The 17,561-nt window shown below is 54.0% G+C and overlaps 7 protein-coding genes across 7 annotated transcripts in view; 1 reads left to right on the top strand and 6 right to left on the bottom strand.

The window, feature by feature from the left end:
- The window catches only part of PHACADRAFT_130199 (uncharacterized protein), a 5,082-nt gene extending 2,613 nt beyond the window's left edge, over nt 1–2,469 (bottom strand). The window contains exons 1-9 of the mRNA XM_007400931.1: nt 2,340–2,469; nt 2,257–2,288; nt 2,163–2,203; nt 1,812–2,112; nt 1,676–1,755; nt 1,153–1,621; nt 740–1,102; nt 473–688; nt 98–422 (exon numbers count right to left, since the gene is read on the bottom strand). Of these exons, the coding sequence (XP_007400993.1) occupies nt 98–422; nt 473–688; nt 740–1,102; nt 1,153–1,621; nt 1,676–1,755; nt 1,812–2,112; nt 2,163–2,203; nt 2,257–2,288; nt 2,340–2,397 (1,885 nt within the window). The 5' untranslated portion in view covers nt 2,398–2,469. The remainder of the gene's footprint in view (nt 1–97; nt 423–472; nt 689–739; nt 1,103–1,152; nt 1,622–1,675; nt 1,756–1,811; nt 2,113–2,162; nt 2,204–2,256; nt 2,289–2,339) is intronic.
- Nucleotides 2,470–2,609: 140 nt separating this feature from the next.
- Nucleotides 2,610–4,628, bottom strand: PHACADRAFT_264183 (uncharacterized protein). Its single transcript, XM_007400930.1, has one exon. It carries the CDS (start codon nt 4,565–4,567, stop codon nt 2,732–2,734), a length of 1,836 nt encoding a protein of 611 aa, XP_007400992.1. The 5' UTR covers nt 4,568–4,628; the 3' UTR covers nt 2,610–2,731.
- Nucleotides 4,629–5,319: 691 nt separating this feature from the next.
- Nucleotides 5,320–6,438, bottom strand: PHACADRAFT_264182 (uncharacterized protein). Its single transcript, XM_007400929.1, has 5 exons — nt 6,382–6,438; nt 6,290–6,329; nt 5,993–6,212; nt 5,537–5,930; nt 5,320–5,481 (listed from the first exon to the last, which is right to left on the bottom strand). Exons 1-5 carry the CDS (start codon nt 6,419–6,421, stop codon nt 5,456–5,458), a joined length of 720 nt encoding a protein of 239 aa, XP_007400991.1. The 5' UTR covers nt 6,422–6,438; the 3' UTR covers nt 5,320–5,455.
- A 1,608-nt stretch (nt 6,439–8,046) lies between these two features.
- PHACADRAFT_264180 (uncharacterized protein) lies at nt 8,047–8,358 on the bottom strand. The gene has a single exon (XM_007400928.1). The coding sequence runs from the start codon at nt 8,295–8,297 to the stop codon at nt 8,103–8,105; it is 195 nt and encodes a 64-aa protein (XP_007400990.1). The 5' UTR covers nt 8,298–8,358; the 3' UTR covers nt 8,047–8,102.
- Nucleotides 8,359–9,607: 1,249 nt separating this feature from the next.
- On the top strand, nt 9,608–10,376 carry PHACADRAFT_264178 (uncharacterized protein). The gene is made up of 6 exons (XM_007400927.1): nt 9,608–9,649; nt 9,705–9,742; nt 9,795–9,834; nt 9,904–9,974; nt 10,025–10,253; nt 10,306–10,376. The coding sequence occupies exons 3-5, from the start codon at nt 9,805–9,807 to the stop codon at nt 10,251–10,253; spliced, it is 330 nt and encodes a 109-aa protein (XP_007400989.1). The 5' UTR covers nt 9,608–9,649; nt 9,705–9,742; nt 9,795–9,804; the 3' UTR covers nt 10,306–10,376.
- Nucleotides 10,377–11,475: 1,099 nt separating this feature from the next.
- PHACADRAFT_264175 (uncharacterized protein) lies at nt 11,476–14,548 on the bottom strand. Its single transcript, XM_007400926.1, has 7 exons — nt 14,323–14,548; nt 13,350–14,266; nt 13,245–13,301; nt 13,129–13,195; nt 13,022–13,075; nt 12,670–12,967; nt 11,476–12,613 (listed from the first exon to the last, which is right to left on the bottom strand). Exons 2-7 carry the CDS (start codon nt 14,177–14,179, stop codon nt 11,973–11,975), a joined length of 1,947 nt encoding a protein of 648 aa, XP_007400988.1. The 5' UTR covers nt 14,180–14,266; nt 14,323–14,548; the 3' UTR covers nt 11,476–11,972.
- A 2,419-nt stretch (nt 14,549–16,967) lies between these two features.
- On the bottom strand, nt 16,968–17,541 carry PHACADRAFT_166415 (uncharacterized protein; the record flags this gene model as incomplete). The annotated part of the gene is made up of 4 exons (XM_007400925.1): nt 16,968–16,999; nt 17,057–17,177; nt 17,230–17,388; nt 17,437–17,541. 4 exons carry the CDS (start codon nt 17,539–17,541, stop codon nt 16,968–16,970), a joined length of 417 nt encoding a protein of 138 aa, XP_007400987.1.
- Nucleotides 17,542–17,561: the final 20 nt, after the last annotated feature.

The raw sequence follows: 17,561 nt of genomic DNA, 5'->3' as shown, positions 1-17,561 counted from the left end.
CCCGTCTGCGCTGGCGGCTGACCTCCAGAGACATCACGGCCGATAGGAGTGATCACTGTAGCGCCTTGGGCAGCCACTGCCCGCTCAACGCTAGCACCAGCGAGGGGGCCAGGACCATTCTGACCAAAGAAGTAGTTGAGGAAGGACTCCTTTGCCGCGTTGGAGCCTGCTGGTGCTTGTGGCGGATGTCGGGAGGAGTGGTGGTGGTGAGAAGGTTTGGGAGAACTGGGGTGGCGCATAGGGCCAGCCAAGGACGCTGGTCCGCCAGGTGTAGAACGCGTACGGTCGTGTTGTCCAGAGATAGACCGAGCATCGCTGCCCCGTTTGGAAACGATGCCATTGCCATTGATGGATTGGGCGTCGTCAGATTCTTCATCCTCTTCGGGAAGCATGGAACCGTTCATGGATTCCGTAGATGATGGCTAGGACATGCGTCAGGTAAAAGAGCACATCTTGGCGTTCATGAACTTACTCTTGGAGGCGGCACGTGCTTAGCGGGAGCAGAAGCGTCAGCTTGAGCAGCCATGGCGGAGCCTGTGATGAATGCGGGATGGTTGGTATTGATGTATGCGGTCTGAATGTCGATGAGGCTTTGAGTGTAATCAGTGGTAGGGCCAAGGCGTTCACGAAGGAGCTCAGAGACGACTTCGATGAGCTGCGCGTGCAGCCTTGGGAAGCGTTGCAGCTCCTGCCCAGTGTATCAAAAGGATGCAACAGCCGCATACAGTTCACCACTTACTGCGCTAGTGCAATTATGGCAGATCTTCACCAGCTCCTCGTACACCAGCTCAACGCAACGCAAGCTTGGCGCTTCAAGGAGTTTGATCTGGGGTTTGACGAGTAGGTCAAATGCGATCTCCGGTACGAAAAGACTCGGCCTGGGACCCGTTGAGTTACGGATGGCAGTCCGAATGTCCTGGTTATCGAGATTGTGCGTCCCATTAATCGAGCTCAGGGCTTGGCCGAAGACGTCATTGAAAATGTAATATACCCGGGCGCCGCCCGACAGCTCTTTGGTCGAGATGTCGAGGTTCGTGCCTTCAATGGAAGAAACGAAGTCGCGCGCAAACTGGGTCATGAGGCGTAGAATGAGGGCCCCTTGCTATCACGACGGTGAGTGTGAGCGCCCTTCGCATCATTCGAGTAAATTACCTGGTTACTGTCGCCATAGACAGCTGCATCACCGAACGAGTTGAGCTCCTGCTGAGCCTGGCCCATCAGGGTGTTCAGCCGCGCTTTCATGTCTGGCAACTTGTCGCGAATGTGGTTCATAAGGACCTGGTTAAGGGTTCTCGCGAGGTACCTGGTACCATTCTTGTGCGCGATATTCCGGTACGCAGGGTGACTCTTGAAGAACTCAGATTCAGCCTCCAAAGCGTCTATCATAGACTTATTGGAGTTAATGTCTTGCTGGCTGCGATTCACGATGCCAATGAAGCCTAGCTTCAATGGGTAAACCCGACCAGTGAGGATATCTAAGGCATTTGTTCCTGCGTCCATGAGGTCGAGCTTCGTGAGGACACCGATGGTCCTGCGACCCTGTGGATCGACTGAACGGGCAAGTTTGAGGGATTCGGAATTGGCAAGGTCAACATTGGCTGCAGAGACAGCAAGGACGACACTATGGCGAATTCCTCAGTACACACGGTTCAGGTCGCATTAATCACACACGCACCAGTTGGGTTTGGAGATGTAGTCGAGGACGAGACTGCGAATTTGACGTTCGATATCACTTGGTTGATCACCAACGGGAATCTACAGGGATATACGGAGTCAATCTCAGGCATGCAGTGTTGGTATATAGGACGCACCTTTGTCAAACCTGGTAGGTCAACAAGAGTGAGGTCGAGGACGTTTGGACTGTATATCCGAAGATGGATAGGGAGTTTGCTGATACCCTTATTTTGACCAGCAACCCGGTATGTTTCCTGTTCAATCTCCTTGCGAATTTCGTCGAAGTCTGTGAATCGTTTGTCAATGTGTAGGAACTGGCCCCACTCCGTGTATGTCTGTGAGCCGTCCTCTGGTACAGGTGTGTGAATGAGCTGGAGGACAAGGGGTCGCCGTGTCACAATGCCCTGTCCACGCGGCAGGAAGTCCCGGCCGACGATACTAAACTGCATGTCAAGTTAATGTCCGAACCAGAGAAGTTTGCAACGTACGTTTCAAGGACACTGGACTTTCCCGCCGATTGACTGCCAACCTTAAGTGTCTCGTGTCAGTCCGGACTCTCGTCTCATTAATCGCGAAACATACCACGGCCAGCTGGGGCATGTCCAGTTCACCTCCTAGAACGTGCGCATGAGCACCAGACTTAGAGCCGCCGGCGAAAGACATACCAAGGTTCGCGAACGTGTCCTGGAGCTTGTTAACCAGCTTGATGAGGTCGGCGTCCATGGTCGTTACTGGTGGACGTAGGTAGCGTCCGGTTCGTTGTTATCGTCGTCGTGAAAGGTATAGGTGTAAAAGCAAGCTTCGTGTCGCCGCGGCGCGTAGTTCTTTGTTGCATTTCAAACATCAAGCCCATATTCGGAGATATCTGATGAGAGAAGACATATCGGGCGCCGGGGACAACCACAAAGCGGGATCCCGCCCTTTTGGGTTGTTGCGTCGGTCCATCAGCCAATTTGTCTCCCTCTTAGGTGGCCCAAAATATCGATACAAGTGAGAATCCTTTTATTAAAAATGTACAAATATACTATTCTTCCCTCTAGCCCCTTCCGGAGTACCGCTACGCGTCGTCGTCTATCCAGCCCGGGTCGCGGTGATCGATGTACTGGACCCTTCCGATTTGTTGACCCGGCGCGGTCCCCCGCCATCGCTGTATGCCATCCCAGTCCACCGCCGCGGCACCGAGGCATCGCTCTAGTAGGGCGACGTGAGCAGGGTCAATATGTACCGCCTTACGGATGACCAGCTTCGTGAGCCTCATGCGCAGAGCAACCTGACGGACGCTTTCTTCGTCTTGAAGATCCAGCACCCAACCATCGATAGGCATCGTCGTCATCCACCGAGTGGCGTCCGATTTCGAAAATTCGACGTGTTGAATGCGCATGATGTCAATGCGCGGGAAGAGAACCTGCCAGTCTTTGTGGTCGTCGCTGACAGTGGGGCAAAGGGCGGAAGGCAGGTTCCGCCCCGACTGTGCGTACACCGACAACTCTGTGACGTTGATAGCACTCGTGAAAGCAGTCTTCCACGCGCGCTCGGTGGGGACGAACGGCCTCTGGGCCCTGTTAGTCCCGCCGACAAATAAGCGTTGGACGGTGTTCAGAGGCAGGGCCTTGACGAAGAGCTCGAAGATCGATTCAGCAGAGTAATAAAGGAAATGTATCTGGATCAAAGATCGCGAGTAGACATTCTCAGCGTGTGAATGGTATGTGGAGTCGCCGGCCAGGGAATCGATTGGAAGGGCCTCCGTCCATGCGCATATACGTACGCCTGCTTCAGCGGGCATGTCGATATTGAAGGACAGGATAGGGTCTGCCTCATCAGTGATCCTACTACCAGACATGTGCAAACCTAAAGCAGACGCGAATGCTGCGAGCTCGTCTCCTATAGCATCGACCGGGCCTACTGGTGGGTCGACCTCAAGCTTGAGCTTAGTGTCCGCGGGGTGTGAGATGTGCCGAAGGAGTATTGGTGCCGACTGGACCTGGCAAGCGAGACGAAGATATGACAGCTTGGGAAGGGCGATAACAGTGTTGAAGGAAAGCGTGGAAGGAGCATTGACGTTCAGACCGGCCAGGGGGCGAGGTTCGTCGCGATCGCATAAACTCAACCTCTCCAGCTGCGGCAGGGAACTCAGAAAGTTGAGCAACGACCTCCGATCCATCGTCCTCCCACGGCTGGCTGTATTCAGATACAGCCGCACGAGATTCGGTACCCTCGCCGCCAACGTCTGAGTCAGCGATAGGTCGTAATTCTGGATGCGCAGCTCCTCAAGTCGCGGGAACGAGTCACAGCGGGCAATGAACGACGGTGCGGTACCTTCGTCGCCGCTCTCCAGGGTCAATTTGAGTGTCTTGAGCTCAGGGAATTCGCAGCGTCCCATTTCGGGCTCAGCAGGTGCCTGCCGCGTATCGATGTTGCTGTACGACAAGGTCAAGCGGCGGATGCGACTTGACTCGGCGAGTATCTTCTGGAACAGTTGATATTTCTTCGTGCGCTGCACAGCATCGGTGTATAAGAGGCGACAGTGAATGGATAGGGGTGCTTGCTGACTGCGCGATAGAAAGGCGGACGCTGACGAGAAACGCGCCATCTGAATCTCAGCCCAGAACGTAGGGTAAGAGAGAGCGAGATGCCGCCAGTGGTAGCAAACGTGTGTGAGGCGTATCCATTTGAAATTACCGTGCTCCCCAAGCCTGATGGCTTCGGCGAAGCTGAGGCTTTCGTGCCGCTCCTTCTTAAGGCAGGCGATGTAGCACCGGAATATCTCGAGCAACAGCTCGTCATGCAGGCGGTTAATTAAGGTGTCGGTGTTGAGCACGCGCTTGAGCGAAGTGAGTGCCTCCTGTCCTTTGCGTACGTGTTCCTCGATGTTGGCTCTGGTTATCGGAGACATCCTGGGGAGATGACCTCCGATAGAGGTGTTTCTAAGTCTGGCTGTTTGCGGTGCTGCCGCCATATTCAACCTGACACAAGGATAATTAGAGCAGTGGCACAAAATAAGTATGCGAGCTCACTGATGATAGCTGAAGTCAAGGAGGGATGTGGTTCATGCCGCACTCTGATCAATTATAGCAACCCCTGACTCCACTGCGGAGAATGAGACAATCTGAGACTGGGTGCTGCCAGCTTGAAACAGTGGGGGCTATTTCTCGTCAGTGCAATTCATTGACCCGAACCGAACGGCCCAGGTAAGATCGTGAGGAGTACGGCGCTGGCGCGATGCTAGGCTCCGCGGTGATGCGGCGTGGGAAAATCCAAACGTCGTGACAGTCGATGTGGTTCGGGTGACGTACGACAATATGTAAGCAAACGGCAAGCGGACACTGGATTGCATCAACGTCTGCTATCAGCAGGAAAACCGATCTTATGATTTTTCAAGAGCGGCCAGTCAGAATCTTCAGCAAACTATTCCGACCGCCATAGTAGCAGGCGCAACGGCTGTTCCAGCACTAGTATCTCGCATATGGATCTCGCATCGTACTGGCTCATCTACAGCAAAAATGCACCAATGCACACCAGTTTACTGTTCAACGTGTTCTGCACAATGACTGGACAGGCAGATAATTCGGTAAAGACTCACACTGACAATATAAAAGCTGCCACTTTTATGGCAGGTCATTAAAAGGATCTAATTGGGACGATTCATGATGGACCTAAATGGCCAGGTTGAACGCAAGGAACGTATATTTTTCACCTCACGAAGACGACATCTAGTGAAAGCATGTTGCGAATTCACATAAGGTCCTGTCTAAAGAGTGAACATAGCAAGGAATGTAGCACTTTAAATTGCCTTGCTCTTGACGAGCTCTATAGATGGGCATATTGAGCCATAAGCTAGCAAGACATAGAAGCATAGACGCACGTTCAACTTCAGCAACGGCGCCAGCAAGGATGTCGCGCTGAGTCTTCTCGTCACGGATGCTCTTGAGCACGTTCTCAATGACGGTCTTGGCGAGTTCAGCCTGCTCAGACTCCTTCTGTTGCTGTTCATAGCGGACCCAGCTGTCGAGGACAGACTTGACCTCAGCAGCGAGGGCAACCTTCTGACGCTGGACAAAGATATCGGACTCGAGCTGAGCAGTATCCTTGGCCATGGCAAAGAGGCCCTCGGTGACCTCGACGACATCTTTCATCTTCTCAACGTTCGCGATACGATCCTTGACAGCTTGAGTGTGCTCAGCGCGGGCGCTGTAGAGACCGTCCCTGACGCGATTGATGTGACCCTCTGCCCACTCCTTGTACGGCTCGCGCATGCTCTGCCAAGGCGTAAGACATGAATAACTCGTGTCCGGACTTGCGACCGCGTGGAGGTGCTTACACGGGCAATGAAGGTAACCAGCACCACGAAACCAGCAAGAATGACAGTCTCTTCGTTCATGACATAGAGCTCCTGGGAAATTGCGGTGGCGAGAAGGCCAGTACCGAGGATGGCAGAGCCGGTCTTGGTGATGAGACCAGGGGAAGAAGGGAGCTTGTTGATGAGCTCGGAGGCACGCTCAGCGGGCGGTTGTTGGTTGGGGGAGCTTGCCATACCACGGCTACGCGCCATTCAGTGCGTATAAAATCGTTCCTACATGTTAATATGCTCTGCGAATCTACAGACCACTGCACGTACGTGAGGACCCGAGGAACAGCAGAGGTCGCCTGAGGGCGCACTAAGAACTCAGATTAAGTAGAACATCCTTCAAAACAATAGCGTACGCATACCAGATGCCCTAAGAGCGTTGATGGCAAGTCTAGATGCCATGGAGGTAGTGGGGGTTGCAGACGAGCTGGCTGGACGTTGTTGCAGGAAAGGTTCAGGAAGCGCCCGACGCAGCGCGCTTGCTGCCGGGCTCCTCCGGCTTTTCGCGACTACAGCTTGAATGCGACCATCATGTCCATGCAATATGTCATGTTGACGGCCTCGTATAGCTGCGAAACTCAATACACCGATTTCAGCATTATATAAGCATGCATGGTCATTCTTAGAAAAATAGTTTTCTTTGGTGAGCTGACTTGAGAAGTTCGCGGCCGTGCTAACTCGCCAGCGGACAGAGTGCTCACAGTGACTCGGCGCTCACAGGGTTGCCCTGTATCCTTTCACTGACCCTTGGCTTGCAAGCCAGACCTTCAGAGTTCATAATCTGCGCAACTGGGGAATGAAGTGATTGGCACATGCAGCTAGCAATCAAAGCAGTGTACATATTCAGCTTCGCATCGTGCTCTGTCTAAGCTTCCCGGTATGGATTGCGTCGCCATTGGAGAACGTACTATGCTCATATCTTGCTCAAACTCAGGATATTACTCTGCTCTGCAGTGTTCCAGGTTATTGTGCGCTTGCGATCTATAGCAGCTATTTCCGAGGCGCCGTTGCCCTTCGTTGCCCTTCGAGAGCTGTTGCAGGGGCTCGGCGTCCCGTAGACAGTGGCGTATGTTCAACATGCGGGGGGCAAACTGCAAGCCCCTTCGTGCACAAGCATATTACTCATGATGCGGATCTCACCCCTCTTTCGCCAAAGTATCTCCGCTCAGATCAGCGCACCCGTCTTCCTTTGGTGTCTTCATTGGAGTCGTCTGTGTACGAAACGTAGCGCAGCTGCAGTGTGGGCCATATGACCTGCTCAGCGTCGTCCTGCTGCGTGGACAGTAGCGCCTCCCGGAGCCCTGACACGTCCTGCTCGACCACTAAGAGCCCACGGAGCTTGGTTAAGCGGCCAATGGCCATGCACCAGGTGTATTAAGAGAGCGGGTGTGTGTATATCCCCCCCCCCACCCATGGTTCCACCGGATGCTCGAGCCATCTACCAAGAACCACTCGACATCCGGGGCGATCTCCGTCGACATCTCAAGTTCGGCCCTCGCACAGCTCCAAGGCAGACGGGTGTGAACTGGGAGATTGCACGACGATGGGTCGTATATTAGATAACTTGCGGTTCCTCGGTTCCAACTCTTCTAGTAAAGGGAGCTTATCGGCCGCGCGAACGAAGGGCAGTATGTCACATTTTTTGGTCAAACATCGTAGCTCGGGAAAAGCGTAAGCACAACCGTTTTCAGGTTATAGTAACTGCATCATTTTGAAACACTGCGGCCGCAGGTCGTGATCTATGCAGCCTGTAACGGATGATGGACATTTCCTTCTGGCAGATTCGTAGTTGCGTTCAATATGAGATATTTGCGGAGGCGATAGTCCGCCGGTATAGACATACATGACCGGGTGGTCCAGACCCATGCGCGCGTTGTGCCTGCAATACCACCTGGGAACGAGCCTGGCCAGTCGGTCCATCGCATCTAAGTTAGCTTTCGCCACGACTCAGTCCTGCTCGAAAGCGACAACTCTGTCTGCAAGGCATCTTCGTTCAGAAAGACAGGCTGATGGTTTAGGAGAACAGGGAGTTTGCCACGACTGAAAACGCATCTATTGCTAAAAGCTCACATTATCAAGACACTTAGAGGCTACATGTAACATGCAAAGGACAGTCAGAGAGCGGATGCTGGACAGCGACGACAGAACATAAGGCGAAAGTGCTAGGAAGATGGCTTCGCAGGATAACCACATCGTAGTCTCTTGCCGAGATGCTGGCCGTTGTGTATGACGAGTGCGCTTTTAGTGATCTTAATGTGGCGGAGACATCGGCGAGCATCGTGGATAGATAGTCGAGGGACAAGGCCGATCCCGGAGTGGAAGGGCAGAGCACTAGCAGTATATAAGCCCAAGGTCCCTAGGATACATAACTACACACTCACACAGACGGCTGTTCCCGTTTAACTATCAGTCGCTCGCCTTGACGAATTTTGTGGATGCGAAGTCGAGATCCAGGTTTCTGGCGCGAGGCTTTGACCTTGGTAAAGTCGATAAAGGGAATCTTGACAGCCTTGTCTACAGATAGTTCGTCTACCAAGGTGACACTGGACGTTCCTTCATCGAAAGAGACAGATTGTTGGTGATCTTCTGCGAGTGTCTTCACTTTCTCCTGCGGTTGCTCTTCACTTCGAGATAGCCTATGAGTGCCTACCAACATCGTCCTGTCTGTGTCGTTGTAGCCTGAACCCTCATTGTTACGCTGTTATGGTCGTAGAGGAGGCTACTGGATGACGTACCGTTTAGAACATATGGAGCGATAGGTACCGGAAATCTCGCGAAGGCGGCATTCGACACCCATCTCCAATGGAAGACCTGTGCGCTCCTTGAAGCCGACAGGCACACTCCGGAAGCAGCGTACTGACCACTATAGTTTTCTCAGTCCATCTGGGCGCCATTTAGTACGCATATACGTGGCAAAGATAGTCAAGAGCGCACCTGGAGTACCACGGGTCTATTCTCCCGTCGCAAAAAAAATAGTCAACGCCTAACGTGTGTTCGCCGGCGAGAGTACCACCACATTTGGCTATGAAATCGTAGAACGGGCTGGCTAAGTATCCTGAGTACGTCTCCTCCTGGTTCACGTACCCCAGGCGACCTGTACGATGTTCGGCACGGAGGGGCTGAAGCGGGCTGTCGCGCTATTCAGCCCACAGGTAAGTCTGGGCCATCCGTGTTACCTTTTCCTCGGAACAGCGCTGGCATCGTAGTGTTCTTGCGGAAAAGTTGAGAACACTAGACGGAACGGCAAGAGAACAAGGCAGCCAGACGACCAGACAGCAAGCCAGAGCAAAGCCAGAGCCACGTTTCGGACACGAGCCAGATCACAGGTGCAGCAGAGTCGTCAGTAGGAAGTTTCAGCTAGATACGTCGCCGTCGCCGCCAGTATTTGGTTTGGAATTACAGCCTACAGGGAGCAGATGATGGTCGAAGGTTGAGACGGAATTAGCCCGCTGGCGCCAAGTGCAAAGCCGTGTTCTGCTGAAACTTATCCGTTCTCTGTTATCTTCAGCCTCCACCGTTTGCAACATGGAGGACAGCACTGCATGCTCTTCAAGGCCTGAGATAGATCGTACAGACTCTAATGGTGCTGTATCACGAGTAGACAACAGCGACAAAGCGAAGGCACCCCCGGTACGCGACTATCTGGTTGGTCTGAAAGTTGACCTTACTGAGCACAGCTTGCCAGGCTCCTCCGCTTCAGAGAACGACACGATACAAGGAAAAGTATGTTGCCGCTTCCCTATCGTATTACCTGGTCGTTTTTATACTGTCATAGGTTTCTGACTATGAAGGAGAGATACGAAGTGGTCACCGCCGTAAGTGGTCCTTACGCCACGCGCCTCGGTTCCCTCTGAAGGAAGCGTTCTCAACGACACAGCACACAGGCGCATGAAAAGTATGAGAGGGAACTAGCACTTGCCAATGAGAAGATCAAGCGGCTACAAGACGAGTGCAAGTAAGTGCGGCCCAAACTCCGTTCAGCCCGTCTTCTTATAGTGCTTGCAGCCTCTTGCTGGATGCAGTGGACATCGCCGTGCCAGGGCAGCCATCACTATTGCAGTATCTTGAGCAAGACCCTGTTCCGGCGCATTATATGACGCTCAGCGGACCTCAATACGAGCTTCCCGTGGCACCGCCGCTTCCACAGGCAGAAGCCCTTCCACCGCATCCGCCCAGTAGGACACACTCTCAGGACTCTGTCCCTCAAACAAACGGGACGAACGGGCATGCATAGGTGGACTACCTGACATAATCTACCGTTTCGATTCTGATAGTGGTTTGTTCAGGATGTTGTAGTCTTCCGGACATATACCCTTTCAGATGTACCATACGATCCTGCTCCACTAATGAAACTCTGTGTAAGACGAACCAGAGGTTCTGCGCCCGGACTTCCATATGTTTCCGCTCTTGATGGACACGAAAATGTCGAATTCAAGTGCGATGAAGATGAACCTTGGCGGACTAGTGCGTTACGTCGTGGCTTCCGTCTTCTGGATGCCTCTTATTCTATTGTGCAGATCCTGATAGTATCAGAGTTCAAGCCCAAGCACCATAGCCCCTAGGCTCTCCGCTCTCACCCTTGAACCAAAATCACGCACGTAGGCCTGCTCAAAAACGTGAGGAGCTAGTGCTGGCGCTTCGGGGAGGACGAAGCTAAAATGGCAAGTGCTGTAGTTGGAGACGGGAGTTCCAGTCGTGTGCCGCGATGTATATGCATTCAGGTACTCAGGTACTCAAAACTCCTGTCATAGATGCCAGAAGGACCACAGTGATGCTCGTCCGCCTGAAGAGGAGCCATCACGGCTAGAATTGCAGACCCGAGTGGGGTCCAAGCGGAAATGTCCTGATGTCTCTATGTCTCTCCCGCAAAGGCGAGCACGACATTGTGCGCACTTTTCTGCGGCGCATGTGCATGAGGTCGGTGCATATCATTGCCCGGCACAGGCCTGGCCCAGGGCGCCGTCTTTATCCGTAGGAGTAGCGCATGCTCGTGTATGCGGGGACGAGATGTACATTATGAAGATGGTGCTTCTAGCGAGGAAGCGTGTCCGCCGCACACACAGGGTGAGGCACTATCGCAGATCCGTAGCCTTAATTCAGCTCTACAAACGTTCCAATGAGAAGGAACCTCGGCCATTCGAACTCTATCGTGTTCCGGTGTGAATTAGATGCTCTGGGTTGTTAACATGTTTACATCCAGTATATCACGTCTGGCATCATCGTCAACTTCGCTAGAGTGTTCACGAGACCTTTCGGATGCGGTGTGGGTCTGGAGATGTGGAAGAAAAAGATAGATTGGGGCTTTGCGTAGCTCGTGCATCACAGCATCCGTTGAAAATCACGGACGAGACATGCCGCGACCCTCTTCGTCTAATATGCTGAATTGCAAATGAACGGTACTACAAACAAGACAGCTTTGAAAACTCGAGTACAACAACAGCCCAGTGTCGATCCATGTTTTGTGAGAGATATTTTGTTTCATGACACTGGTACATCTATGTGATTTAAGATGGCAAAACAAACGAACGAAACCCAACCCTAGAGAGCCGAAGCAGTATATGAGCAACTCTGTCGCAAGTGCAACAAGAAGATATCACGGGTATCTGGAGGGTAACTTAGGAGAGCAAAGTGAGAGTAGGTGAAGAATATCGACGAGCGAGACGACGAAGCGATGTAGATGTGGTATGCGTGGTAGAGGGAATCAAGGATCCAGACAGACGAAACGACCTCGCACGCACAGGGGGCACAGAAACAAGAGTGAGAGGTAAGGCGAGCAATGACACCGCCAGCGAGTGCACGATAGCGAGAAGAGAAATGACCGACGATTTCGCAGCCAAAGGAAGGTGAGAAGAACGGAAGGCACCCGATAGTCCTACAAAGACGAACGATAGCGTCCAGATCACAGGCAGCAGCTTGCACGTTTCAGCGTACACCACAACGCAAAGGAGCATATTTAACTTGAAGACTGAGACGGCTTTCCAACTCCGGGAATTGACAGCATTGGCAGCGTGTGCCCGCGGGAGAGCGACCCAATGTTGGGCACCGGGAGCTCGTCGCGGCGGCCGGGGTTGACCCGGTTCGACTGCATGCCGCTGCCGCTGCGCGGTCTGGTCTGCGGCCAGCCAGAGGTAAGCCCATACCCACCCAGCGGCGCCGAGTCGCTGCGCGCGCGACTGCCCTTTTTGCCCGCGCCACCATCCTCCGGGTTCGTCCGCTGCCGCTTGCGACCCTGAGCATCCTCAAAAACGTCCATCGGGCCGGGTGAAGGGGGCAGAGGCGTCGCCATGGCAGAGTCGTACCTTGACGTGGGCATGCCGTGGTGCCCGTGCATCGATGGGGCGCCATAGTCAGTGACATGCTGGAATGAGTGCTGTCGCGAGAGGTTGTGCGGCGTGTGATTATGCGACGGGAACTCGGGTGCGGTCGGGGACGAGCCCGGGCTCAGCGAATGCAACGAATGGAGCGAGGGGTTGTTGCTGAGGGAAGACAGGGACGGAGGAAAGTGCGAATGCATCCCTGTCGAAGTCGGAGACGTGATCATGATGTTAGGGCTGTCGTTGGCATCCAGCAGGTCTGCCGGGAAGGCGACAGGTACTAAAAAGGAGAAAAAAGTGAATTCATGCGTCAATAATAGCACATAATATCCATACCATGCCCTGGGAAGACCTTGACCATAACGTCGTACAATGCTTTGGTGACACTCGTTAAACGGTCCATTTTCTGCCTTTCGGTGTTGAGAGCTTGGACCAGCCTGCGATTGTCGTCACGCATCTGCGATAACTGAGCTGCAACCTCTCCCGGAAGCTCCACACGCTGCTTCAAGGACGGGTCAGGCTCGAGTGCCTTACGCTTTATTTCCTCAAGCAGGTCCGGTCGCCCACGCAGGAACTTGTGATGGGAGAACTCCCATGTTTGTACGTCTGCCGAGGTGCGCTGCGCGCGCGGCGTCTGTGAAAAATGCGGTCAGATCGCTGGAATCACTCAACGACCGATATCACCTACGCGATTGATCTTGTGGAACCCGTACATATTCAGCTGGCGCACAAAACTCGAAAACTGTCGCAAATTTTCATAAAAATATCCACCGCAGTCTAGAAGGCGCCACGTACGTTATTGTGCTTGAAGTGCGAGCCCAAGATCGTTCGGCTGAATTCACCGACATTGGACACAACGAAACTGGACCTCGCTGTTAGCCATCAGTATAGTCATAGCACAAGTGACCCACCTAGTGCCCAGCTCTGTCCAGCTGATAAACTGAGCTGACTTGGGGTCGTTTATCATCCTGCGTACGATGAATACTCGTCCCCATCGCGCCGTCATCGACACTTACTGGTAGAGCTTCGTCACAAAGTTATTCGTGCCCAACGGCTTGGGGACGGGCGCAGACGGCCCTGCGGACTGAGATGTCGATACACCTGCGCCGCCCTGTCCTTCCGATGCCTTTGCCTGCTCGTCCTGTTCTCCCCCGCTCGTGCTCCCATCAATGGGGCTGTTTTCCGTGTCGAGTCCCCCATAACTCATCTCGACCTCGTCATAGGGTGATGTATCCATGGGCCCGGCGCCGTTAGAGTGGTCGTACGTGCCTGAGACAGGTGTCGCGGCAGACTCTTCCGCAGGAGGGGCCAGAGCGTTTCCCGAGGTGAAACTGCGTTTTCGGGGGACGGACTTTTCAGATGATGACGAAGAACGGCTGCTCGTGATCCGCCGGCCGCCTGGATAATCGTTGTACTGCGACTCATCATAGCGGACGCCCTGGTCAGGAGGAGCGAACTGGAACGGCTGCTGGACGTGGGTATGATGCAGGCTGTGGTGGGCAGTCAGCGCACTCTGGTGGAGAGCTGCATTGGAAGGACTGATGGGAGTTATGGGTGATACGGACGGGTGAATCGGGGATAAGTTGGTTGGCGAGGTCACGCTTAACCCAGACAGATTGAGCGACAACGAGGTGGACTGTCTCTGGTCGACAATGCTGGGCTCGTTGAGCGAGGACTGACTAGATTGGGTGTAGTACGGCGGGTAATGTTGCTCGCTGATGGAAGAGGAGGGGGTGGAAGGGGAAGGGAAAGAGGCTTGGGTGTGCAGCGGTGGCAACAGGTGCGGCTGCTGGGACCATTGAGACTGCTGATGCTGAGACGAAAGATGGGCCTCTCCCGACGACATCTCGCGCGTAGTTCAGAGGTAAAAGGGAAAGGAGTAGCGAAGTCCTGCAGCGAGCTTTGGAACGACTTTCGGGGCGACTTTCTGCGTCTGGATTCGTATCAGCGAAACAAGAAACATTTCATTTAAGGCGTGGGCATACGCACCGTATACTACCAGGGCCGAGTTGGGAGGGGTTTTTCCGGCCGTTAAGATCAACAGGACATGCAACACACACCCTCTGACTTCCCGAGTAACCGAGCCGCAGTGTGCGTCTCCGAAAACGACGGGAATGATGCCGACAACGCTTGAAGGAACGTCTAGACTGCTGATGGCGATGAGGGGACCGTCAGCACGTCGTCGGGGTTGTCGACTGTGGGCGTGGTCGTGGTTGTGTTCAGCCTCGGCGAGCCCTCGTTTTCACTGCGCGTAACGCCTGCAAGCGAATCTAGATTCATCCTCCCATCATCACGGAATCAAAAATGTTCTCATGCCTGGCCTGTTCTCCAAAACATATCATCATATTTTGTTAATCTACAGCGATTGTATGTACTCCGCAAGCCGCACAAGGCCGCCATGTCGTTAATCCAGTCACCCGACGGCGAAGCTGGGGCCAAGAACCGTTCTGCGGGCCTGGGAGTGGTCTGACCGGCACCATAACAGCCCTTCCCCGGGCCATTTTGCCCTTGTTCCTAACACTGCAGAGTGTTTGTGGCGCGGATGCCTGCTTCGAGCGGAGCACATCACGGCTGCGCTAGGCGAGGCGGTGGTGGGCGAATCTGAGAGGTATTTGTCAAAGAAATGGCCCGCGGTAGCAATATCTTCACACCGGCAAATACAAGGACGGCGTGCATACGTACACCGCCCCGAAACCTTGAGGCTCTTACTGTAAAAGTTATACAAGGGCCAGCATCATTGGCGGCCGGGTCAGCGTCTGCCAGATGCGTGCTCCCAATACCGCTCAATATCACGACAACACGCTGTCGGAGGTCGGAGCAGTGCTGCCAGAGCCGTGCACTGCACTTTGTTACGTTCCTCCTAGCGAGAAATAAGCAATTTCGCCTGGATAACCAACGCCCCAATACTATCGGGGAACACTGCATCCCAATACCTTGGAGGATTCCCGTCCTGAACGGTCTTTGAGGGCTGATCAGGACGTCCTCATTGGCTAGTGGGAAGGGATCTACGACACGGGCCTTCGACGAGCGAGACGAGCCTCGGTGATGGCTACAGCATGGCCTGCGGCCAGTATGTAAGACATCCCCCAGAAACCAACCTTATTCTCACCTCCGGTCGGCTTCGCGGGAGTACTCTGGGCTGACTAGCCAAAATGCTCCTTATTCAGGGCACGAGCTGCAGGCCTGGCGATGCCGTACTGGCCGCGAAACAGTGGGCGGCGCCGATCAGCTGCGTATTCAGTGCGCCAGGAGGCGCACAACGGCTAGAAAATGATGCGATCCCAGACAGGCTTTCTCCGCGAGACAGCGGCAAAGGACGGAAGACGCGACGTTTGACATTGGGAGAGCAGCTCAGAGCCTTCGCGCACGTCGCACGCGTTGCACACGCACCGTCCAAACGCACGCTGAACAGTACGATACGGTACCGATAAGAGTGTACGGGGCTGCAACCCTTGATCGGAGCGTGGGCACGCGCGTCCAGGGCCGCTAAGGTCTGACTCTGCCTGATGGCGAAACAGGTCACAAGCATGGGCCCTGAGAACGGGCACCGCGCACAAGCGGCATCGGCGGGGCAGGTGCTTCGCACGGCTTCTCCACTGCGTGCTTGCGGTGCGCGTGGCGCCATGTCGACATGCGCAGCATATTCATCCGAGGTTTTGACCTTTGTGGCGCCGGCCACCTGCGTGTACACGCACGCCTCCAGCGCACAGTGCCCCCAAAACGTTGGCCGCGGCTGGTGTGCCTGCACTCAGGGAAGAGGAGTCCGCGCGAGACGGCCGTTTGCAGAACGGGCTTCAGGACTGACGGCGGTGAGAGATATCAGTGGTCTTTACATCGTGTGGGTGATGAACAGTCAATGGCGCTGCGCGCGAACACACCTTCATGATGGAGCGCTGTCCGCGGAGCCCGCGATGAGATGATAGGCGAGTGACAGGCGGGAAGGTGCCGGAACGACGATGACAAGGACCAGGTGGCTCGCAAATTCCGAATGCGGTCAGTGGTGGGGGCAAGCGTTTCGTGATGGGGGTTGTCGTGGGACCGCAGATGAGGCTCCGGAGGGCGATGAATGAAAAACAGCTCACGGGTAATCATCTTGGTGTGCACTGAGGAGAAGACCAACATCGATCCGTGTTCGTACCTACCAAGCATGTGTCGGATGTCATCCAAACGGCATTACGTCCAATCCACGCCATGAGTGCTTTGAATATGCTGAGTTACAATTGATGCACTCTCACATCTATGCGAGGAAGAGAAGGCGTTGCTGTAAGTTGGCATCTTTACGCGGCTGTCGTGCGCTTCGCTCGTCAGCTTCTGTCTGTTGAGCCCCAGTGGTAAATTTTACATCCAAACGATAGAACCCTTCCACAAACGCTGAGTGAAGCATGGCAAGATTCTGAAGGAAACGTACCTGCTGCATGCCGAGGTTATGTTCTTTGAGGCAGTGCTGCAGGTGTTTGTTTGTACGTGTGTTACTATCTAGGCGTCCACGAGGTTGAGCGGGCTGTCGAAAGACTCTCCAAGTAAACAATCATCATATACGCTGCTCTGTTCGGAACACGGGAGAAAAGGAAATTCAAAGACTGTCAAGACTAAGGGACGTCACTGGCACAAGAGCTTAGCATTAGTACTGCTTGCTACTCTTTGATCTCCTGCTTGTGGAAAATATCTGCATCGCAACCGCCATTACCATCGGCACTACCTCCGGAGTATGATTGTCACTCACTCGAAATCTCAGGCATCCACTTCTCTCTATCTCTGCAGAAGAACTCGCCCTTTGGCGGAAATGCCCCAGGCTGGTCGAACGTGCCGGTCATGACGTATCGGAACTTCGGGGCCGCCTCCTCCTACACGTCAGCGGTTAGCATAGGCAAAGAGCACAGAGGAAACGAGACGTACGCCGTATTCCAGGATGCCTGTTCCGCACATGCCACAGAACTCACGACGGAGGTTTGTGGAGCCATTGTTGCTGACATGCTCTTTGGGCGTGCCCTCTGTAAGCCTAAGCGTGCCCTTCGGTATCTTTGTCGTCAAGCCGAAGCCTGTGCCGAAGTATCTCTGGGAAAATATATGAGACGCATGCGACCGGATGCAACAAGGACAAACCTTGCAGCTCTTGCAGTGACATATGGACGTGCGAGCTTCGTCTAGGGATTGCAAGTCCACTTTGTAGCGGATTTGTCCGCAGTAACATCCACCAGGATACTTCATCTTGCAAGTCTCCGGATCGT

The sequence above is a fragment of the Phanerochaete carnosa genome, assembly GCF_000300595.1.
Source record: "Phanerochaete carnosa HHB-10118-sp unplaced genomic scaffold PHACAscaffold_11, whole genome shotgun sequence".
Lineage (NCBI taxonomy): Eukaryota > Fungi > Basidiomycota > Agaricomycetes > Polyporales > Phanerochaetaceae > Phanerochaete > Phanerochaete carnosa.
The sequence above is the reverse complement of the archived record's forward strand: the minus strand, read 5'-3'. Positions and strand labels throughout refer to the sequence as shown.

What these genes read in the sequence shown, in the direction of transcription:
- PHACADRAFT_264183 (XM_007400930.1), bottom strand. Translation starts at nt 4,567, where the DNA reads ATGTCTCCGATAACCAGAGCCAACATCGAGGAACACGTACGCAAAGGA.
- PHACADRAFT_264182 (XM_007400929.1), bottom strand. Translation starts at nt 6,421, where the DNA reads ATGGCATCTAGACTTGCCATCAACGCTCTTAGGGCATCTG. An exon ending in CAACGCTCTTAGGGCATCTG is followed by an intron (nt 6,330 to 6,381) that starts GTATGCGTACGC and finishes CTGAGTTCTTAG; the next exon opens with TGCGCCCTCAGGCGACCTCT. An exon ending in GCTGTTCCTCGGGTCCTCAC is followed by an intron (nt 6,213 to 6,289) that starts GTACGTGCAGTG and finishes AATGGCGCGTAG; the next exon opens with CCGTGGTATGGCAAGCTCCC.
- PHACADRAFT_264180 (XM_007400928.1), bottom strand. Translation starts at nt 8,297, where the DNA reads ATGCTCGCCGATGTCTCCGCCACATTAAGATCACTAAAAGCGCACTCG.
- PHACADRAFT_264178 (XM_007400927.1), top strand. Translation starts at nt 9,805, where the DNA reads ATGAAGGAGAGATACGAAGTGGTCACCGCC. An exon ending in GATACGAAGTGGTCACCGCC is followed by an intron (nt 9,835 to 9,903) that starts GTAAGTGGTCCT and finishes CACAGCACACAG; the next exon opens with GCGCATGAAAAGTATGAGAG. An exon ending in CGGCTACAAGACGAGTGCAA is followed by an intron (nt 9,975 to 10,024) that starts GTAAGTGCGGCC and finishes TAGTGCTTGCAG; the next exon opens with CCTCTTGCTGGATGCAGTGG.
- PHACADRAFT_264175 (XM_007400926.1), bottom strand. Translation starts at nt 14,179, where the DNA reads ATGTCGTCGGGAGAGGCCCATCTTTCGTCTCAGCATCAGCAGTCTCAA. An exon ending in TTTGTGACGAAGCTCTACCA is followed by an intron (nt 13,302 to 13,349) that starts GTAAGTGTCGAT and finishes CATCGTACGCAG; the next exon opens with GATGATAAACGACCCCAAGT. An exon ending in CGCACTTCAAGCACAATAAC is followed by an intron (nt 13,076 to 13,128) that starts GTACGTGGCGCC and finishes AATTTGCGACAG; the next exon opens with TTTTCGAGTTTTGTGCGCCA.